General features: G+C 26.6%; 1 protein-coding gene across 1 annotated transcript; it reads right to left on the reverse strand.

The window, feature by feature from the left end:
* Window positions 1-3,138: 3,138 nt before the first annotated feature.
* LOC101507150 (agamous-like MADS-box protein AGL61) lies at window positions 3,139-3,798 on the reverse strand. Its single transcript, XM_004511204.3, has one exon. The coding sequence runs from the start codon at window positions 3,796-3,798 to the stop codon at window positions 3,139-3,141; it is 660 nt and encodes a 219-aa protein (XP_004511261.1).
* Window positions 3,799-8,578: the final 4,780 nt, after the last annotated feature.

Below are 8,578 nucleotides of genomic sequence, written 5' to 3' on the forward strand. Positions count from 1 at the left end.
TCCTCGGCTAGCTCTCTTATTCTTCATATCCTCAACTTCTCTACATTTTTCCACAAGAAATTGGAAACGTTGAATTCCCAAGGGTAAGAAAAAGTCTTGAATCTCACACTTTAGTCCGTCTTGGAAACGATGACACAAGAACGGCTCCTCAATCTCTTCACGGAAAAATCTGAAATGCCTTGATAGTGATTCAAACTTAGCAGCATATTCGCCCACGGTCATGTTCCCCTGATGTAGTTTCAGGAAATCATCACCCAGCATATTAAGTAACTGAGACATTAAGAGATTCCCCATTCTTAACGCCCAGTTAACTTAAACGATTTTTCACAAACAAACACACATTAAGTAAACAAGACATTAAGAGATTCCCCATTCTTAATGCCCAGTTAACTTAAACGATTTTCAAAAAAACAAATATTAAGTAACCGAGACATTAAGAGATTCCCCATTCTTAACGCCCAGTTAACTTAAACGATTTTTCACAAACAAACACACATTAAGTAAACAAGACATTAAGAGATTCCCCATTCTTAATACTCATTTAACTTAATGGTTTTCAAATTCCACACAAAACAAACTCAAACAAATTCTCACATTCAATTCATAATTCACACCAAAACACATCAATCAACAAACATCAAGTATGAACATGCCAAATACGATGAAAACAAATCAACGTAATAAATTTCATTTATTCAAAATCTTACATACATGAGGTAAAATCATTTTTCCCAAAACAATACTCCAATCCTAACACAATTCGTTTCCACACAACCACAGATAAGGCCCTTGATGCAAACTAAATGTTTGGAAGGAGCCCTTACCTTAACGTTAGCTCAAACGTGCGTTTCCGGCACGATGAGTAAATCAGGTAAATTTTTCGCTCGCAACACCGCTTCCAAAACTGATCCACTAGCGCCATAGCACGGTAGTGAGCAACTTTCACTTCTAACTCTTCGCGAAATGAAGCTTGGATCTAGAAGAAACGGAGGGGTTTGTGTTTGAATCTCAAATACCGTTTTTCTTCGTTTTCGAATCAAAGAGGAAGAGTGGAGTTGCGAAATCCTTGTTCTAACACTCACCCAACCTTGGGTTACTAGTCTTGAAGAAAGAAAGCAACGAAAGACGAAAATGGAGGAGAAGGGAAAATGGGGGGTCACGCGTAGGGAGGAAGAAGATGGAAATTCTGAATTTTCTTTCCTTCCTTTTTCCTTTCTTTGTTTTTCCTTCCTTTCTATTTCCTTCTTTCCTTTATATAACCTTTTCTCTTCCTTTTCCTTCCTTCTAATTTTCTTTCTTTCTATTCTCTCCAAACAAACATATATATATATATATATATATATATATATATATATATTAAATATAACTTAACAAATATCTCAAAATATCTAGATATTTGTTAAATTACCATTTCACCCGTAACGCATTAAATTCTCCGTAAAGGATTTACCGCACTTAATTTAAATTTATTTATCGACGAGTAATTCTAAACGGTGTCAAAATAACTTTTTGATCCTATAAACTCCATAATATTATTAACTTTGGCTAAAAAGCCTCCGAGCCAAAATCCAAAACATATAAAATACATAAAGTGTACTTTAAAATTATGGGTCTTACAGTCTTCACTATGGGTTTATTTGAAAAAAAAATTATTTTTGGTTTAATGAATCGTAACCGCACATTTGAGAGGGTAATGAATGTTTAACAATTAATATTTCTTTAAAATAATATAGTAATTAGAAAAATATAAATTTTAATGGATTATTGATTAACATATTAATTTTATAGATTATTTGGTCAAACATATAGACCATAAATGATTAATTGTTAATATCCTATTGACTTTATACTTATTACTACATTTTAATACGTATATATATTTTACATAATACTTTTTTTTGTTCTATTTTCTCATAATCTTTAATAAATGAAATGTAATATAGGACATTAAATTATAAATCATTTGATTAACCATTTAAATATTTTTATATCAGTTTTAAATCTTATTCATTCATTAAAATATAACTAAAATTTTAACATAATAATTTAATGAATAAAATTTAATATATGAATTAGTTGCAATTACGTTTTCTAAAATATTCTACATATTCTCAAATGTGTGTTTGTAAACTCATATATAATAATTACTCAAATAAACTTACTTGAAAAAAAATACTATACAAACAAAATCAATACATTATATTATTTTTAAAAATTTAAAATTTTATTCACAATAATACTAATATGTTAAATTCTATATATCTCGCTCAACGTGTGGGTCATATTCTAGTTTTTTTTTTAAAAAAAAGAGGATTTAAGGATATTTTATAAAATAAACTGATAGAAGTATCAAATTCTAATAATTTCAAAAATAATCAGACTTTATGTACTAAAAAATTAAGGGATAATTGCACATTTTTTATTAAATAGATAAAAATAAAAATATATATAATTAGGAACATGGTGAACTCCTTTTTTTTGTATCTAATATTTGGGGTGGGGAGTAATGCAATTATTAAGGAAATAATAAAATCTTGTTATTGTAGTACATTCTAATTCTAATGGTGGATTGTGTCACCTTGATATTTATCAAAGCACAAGATATGTCCATAGAGATGATTTGCACTTTACATCACATATTACAAGCTCATGTAATATTGGGGTAAGGATACTCTAAATTTTTCAAAAGAAATGAAGGTGTTGTGGTTGAACAATGATATATATACACACACACACCAAAACTATAGTAATTAACAATTCTATTTCAATGGTTAAGAAAAGAGGAAATTGAATATATTGGTTGAGATGTTGTAATTGAAAAAAATTGAGAGGATACCAACAAAGAGAATTCATTCCCCACTGCCACTTCTTTGAGTATATGTGTATCAATGGAAATCAATTATATGAATGTAGCAATCCACTTAACATTTAGAATAAAGACAAAACAATTGATAAGAATATGAAATTTTATTGCCAAATAGTCCTTGGGTAAAGGACTAATTATTTCCAACCATATTTGTTATCTCACATTTTTATCAAAAAATAAAAAATAAAAAAAAGAAACCATTGGGGAGTAAATAACTGGTGAGGTACCATTTAATTCACTCCCAAAATTAAAAAAAAAATGTTTTTTTTTCTTCAAAGATACCCATTTCTAAAACCATAATAATAGGCATTAGGAATTGTGGGAGCCAAATTAATTCCAACACCAGGTTTGTTTTCAAGAGAATCATAACGTCCAAATCCACTAATTCCAATATTTGGTGTAGACACATTAGATTGTTCCATGATGCATTTGCTAGCAAATTTTCCCAAGTTCTTCTTCAACTCTTCAATAGAACCCTTCAATTGGACCAATTCATGCAAGCCAAGTTCATCAATAGGGCTCTCCCACCAAAATTGCCTTTGTCTAGCTTTCCTCATGTGTTCTATCTCTTCCCCTTGTTTCTTTTCAATCTCCAAATGGTTAAGAAGTTGAGTCAATTGGATGTTGAGATCGCGAACATTAGCATTTCTATGAGCCTCAACAAGTTGGTGAGCACTAGAATCTTGTGGAGGATTGCGAGTCAAGAATCGATCAATGATTGACTCAACTTCTGGATGACCAAAAGAGAATGCCTTATCAGCAGGAGAGAAAACTACAATGGCAATCTCAACACCGCAGAGGGTGCAAAGTTCACTAGCTTTTTTGAATAAACCTGAACGACGCTTAGAGAAAGTAACCTGTAAATGACTTTTTTTTGGTATTTTTTCAATAGGAATTTTTTGCCTACCTAAGCTAGACTTCTTCTTTGACATGGTGGAAAGAAATGGGTTGAGAAGGAGAAAGAGAAGAATAAGAATAATAAGAAGAAGCCTAAAAAATTTCTTTTGTTGTTGCCTTCCAAGAGTGGAAACTAACATGAGTATATATATTGGTAAATCTTTGATTTAGGCATAACCCAATTAATTTTCCTTTTGATATGTTTTATTTCTTTTTATTATTAGTCTAAAACTAGGAAGTTATATAATCTTTGATCTTAATACCCAATTGATATATGAGATGGAATTAGTTGGCATCATAAAACGATTTTTATCATTGCAATACTACACTTATGTCAAAAAAAAGCATATTGCAATAATACACCACAATATTAAATTCTTGAGATTTAAAGCATTGTGTTACACATCTTAATTTGTTGTCTTCATAAGTTTTGTTTAAAGTTATAATAACAAGACATAAATGGACAATTAAATATGAAGTAAATTTGCAGCCTTATTCATAACATTTTCATTATATAGGTTTTATAAAACATATTCTCAAAATAAATTTATTTCCTAAAATCATTTTAATTTGATAAGATATTTTTGTGGAGATTATTCTCAATCAAAACAAATTTTAAAAGGTGACGTACATTGACCTCTTATTTTTAATTTTAATGTTTGATTTGTTAACAAAAATGACTTTTTTCCTTTGAAGGTTGTAATAATTGGCGAGAAAAATATTTTCCATTATTCATATAATTATTTTTTCATTTAATAAAAGAGAAACTTTTTGAAGGACTTCATTCCAATTTTGCTATACATGTTACAAGGAATATTTTTGTAATCAAATGTATATCATTTGAACTTGGAGTACCGTACCCCAAGTACTCTTTATTAATATAATTTGCTTATAAAAATTACCCAACACAAAACAATATTTTCATAATAATTTAATTTTGGGAAATTATTTTAATATACAATATATAAATAATTTAGTTGTCCACTTTCACATAATTTTTTGCAACTTAGAAATAATATCATGAAATGAAATAAAAGATGATGAGAACTACGATAAATATAGCGATACAAAAAGTATGGCACTTTTTAAATATACTAGTGTCTAAGCCGTGTGTCGCACGGAAACAAACAAACGATCTTAATAAATAAATTGTTAATTATATATATATATATATATATATATATATATATATATATATATATATTTTTTTTTATAAATTTTATTGACATTAAATACATAACTTGACTTACAAAAATAATTTACAATGAAAAAAATAAAAAAATTTAATCATAACCTAACTTAAAAACTACTTTATTACACGATCAATGTTACTTATCAAAAGCATGACTCCAACACCACTCTTTAATCTTGATGATGTCTTATTTTTTTATTCTCCAAAGAATTTTTTTTCTTTCCAAAAAATTTTATTATAAAACAATACTTTCAATTTTAAACAAATAAAAACAATAATTATTAAAAAATTAAATAATTAGATTAGATGAAATAATAATTTTTAAAATAATGGACATGACATATATAAATTAAGTAAATTAGTAAATATAAAGATAAGTAAGTAACTTAATAATGAATTTTTATTTTTATTATTCAACATAGTATGTTATTTATATGAAATACATGACATTTAAGAATTCATATAAATTTTGGTGTATCTAATGGCAAAATATCTTTCATTTCGGTGCTACTCACAAAATACTACAGAGAAATAATCTTCCCATTACAAAAAAGTTACAATACACGTAAAAACTATGATTGTCTTTTATATTTGAATGAATCCTTTGAATTCTTTTATCTTTGAATGAATCTTTTGAATTTTTTTGAATTTGCATGATATTTAAAAAAAAAAATTGAATGTAAAATGTATAGTATATTAGTAAAATTAAAATGTAACTATTTAAAATAGTAGTTTTTGAAAAATTATTATACACTTTCACATAACTGTCAACTCACTCATCAAATCGTGATGTAATAGATTGGTTAAAGTAGTGTTTGAAGTTTGAAGATCATGATTTAATATATTTGTTAAAGTAGTGTTTTACGTTCGAAAAACCACTACTTTCAATAAAAACTATCGAATAAATGTAATGAATTGTATTTTTTTTTAATTCCTAAATAAATTTATTTTTCTTTCAATCTTCTGGAAATAAGCCTAAATAAATTTTATATTTACTTAAATAAATTATTATTATTTGACATAGATGTACAATCTTTTGAGACAAAAGTACATAGATGTACAATTTTTTGAGACAAAATTTAGAAATATAAACAATAAAAAATATATATATAACAAAATAGTAATATTTTTTTATAAATAAAATAAAATAATAATGTCATATTAAAATAAATTTACCATAATTAATGTGAACATATTTACCAAATTAATTGATGTCAACATTTTGAGTTGATGTCTATGTACCATTTTGCATCAAATTCAATGTGAAATGGTGTCTGATTGTTCCATATATCCCAGAAAGTTTGTCAGAGACAACCCAATAAAATTGTACATAGTTCCTTCGGGAATATTAATATCAAATGGAGAAAGAAAACCAAGGTTGCTTCAATTTTATCACCTAGAAATATAAATATGAAACACATTTAATACACAACTAATATAATTTAAAATTTGAATTTATAAAAGAAAGAATTAAACCTTGTCATCCATCAAACCATTTCCATTGCATAAAATTTATGTTTAAACCAAATTCAATGACTCATTTCTCGGAGAAATTGAAGCAACAAAATCTGAATTTTTTTTCAAGACATTTGAGAAAGATAAACACAAAAAAAAAAATGAATGATATGTAAAAGGGAGACGCAAAAAATGAGAGATTATCGAAGAAAAGTCTGATGGGAATTCGTAAAATAAAATAAATTTTTAATTAAATTAATTTAAAGCAGTGGTTGCTAGAGTAGTGTTTAAAAAACAATTACCTTAAAAACTGTCAATATTTTGAATTTCTAGGGATGAAATCAATGAGTACGGAGAGGCTGTGAGCAAACTGATTTCTAATTCTCAGACCATTGTACTATTTTGCAAATTCAATTTGAATTGGTGTCCGGTTGGTTGTTCTATATGCTCCAGAGTTAGACGCAATACCAAGAGAACGAAAGTTGTACACAACTCTCTCACAAATAGTAGTCTCAAATCGAAAAATAAGAGTTTTTGGCATTGTTGCTTGAATATTATCACCCTAACAATATGAAACACAATTTTTTTAAATTAATAACATAACAAATAAGTTTGTGTATAATTTAAAACTTTGATAGTAAACCTTGTCATCCATCAATTTCATTTTCATAGTATAAAATTTATAAATCATGATAGAAATATCGCACAACTCTAACAACCAAATTCCATAACTCCTTTTTCTGGAGAAATTGAAGCATTGTTCAGACATTGGAGAATGATAAAATGAGAGATTATTGAGGAGAAAAACTGAGAGATTATTGAGAAGAGACGGTTAACTGATGACGAAATTAAGAAGGAAATCTGAAGACACCAAAAGAATTATTAAAATAAAAAAAAAGAATATAAAATAAATTTTTAATTAAATTAACTTGAATCGGTGGTTGATAAAGTCGTGTTTAAAAAATAATTTATTTTTTAATTTTTAATTAGCCACTAAATTCTCAACCGTCAAGTTGTAGTGTATTGTATTTTATTTTTAATTCATTATTCTTATTTTTTTAATTGGCCATTAACTTCTCAACGGACTTATCGTGTGTAAAGTCGTGATGAAATGAAACTTTACTTTTATTGTAAAAACAAAAATCTGCACAATGAGTTATTATTTCTATTAATAGAAACTTAATATTTTTCTAACACTCTGCCTAGCTGACACGTGTCAAACTGGCCAAATTATCAAGTTTGCTTTATTATAATGTATATATATATATATTGAAGTTACCTAAAATTAGGATTTAGTATAATTTTATAGATTTAGTAAAATTTGAAGATTGAAGCAATTGAACTATTTTTTATTTGTTTATTTTTTTTTTCTTACAAAATTTACAAATTTAAAATATTTTTTTTATAAACAAATATTAATAGTTTGTCGGTAGAAAAGAAAAAAAAAATTGGATACTTAAAATTTATATGTTTTCAATTGCGCTTCATATATATTTAAGCCATATATATCTAAAATGAACCAGTCCAATCTTGAAAAATACAAGAAATGAGATATTTGAATTGTTTTTTTTTTTGTCATTTTTTAAAATTATTTGTGTTGCCTAAATAAAAATATATGTTCTTTATTAAAACATTCAACTTATGATTATAAAACAATTTAAGTAAAATAAATTTAAATAAAAAAAAACTTATTTTAAATGCAGAGAACCGAGAGAGAAGAGACACGAGTATTTTTATACTAGTTCTCCCCTTACAGATAGATTTTGTTTCATTACGGTCGATGACTTAATCCATTATTTAAATAATAACATACAAATATTATTTACTCTCTCTTTAGGCTTTGAGTATTTTTCTTATGCCTCTCCAGGTTGTCACCATTAGAAGCCTTCTCAACTTTCTGGCAAACTTTCATTAAAGTTCACTAATAGTGTTTCAACAAGTGTACTGAATCGTTGCAAGTAATAATAAAATGGTAGTACCAAATGTCGAACTCAAGGATTGCGTGTTACTATCGAATTGTATTTAATTACTAAAATTGAACCAAAAGTTTTTGAATTTTTTGAAATAATATTTGAAATTAACAACAGTAGTAAAACAGATCATTTATTATAAGAAAAATATCAGGGATAAATTTCACTTCGAATCAAATCTTAGTTTCTAATTTGATC

This window comes from Cicer arietinum, chromosome 5 (genome assembly GCF_000331145.2).
Source record: "Cicer arietinum cultivar CDC Frontier isolate Library 1 chromosome 5, Cicar.CDCFrontier_v2.0, whole genome shotgun sequence".
NCBI lineage: Eukaryota > Viridiplantae > Streptophyta > Magnoliopsida > Fabales > Fabaceae > Cicer > Cicer arietinum.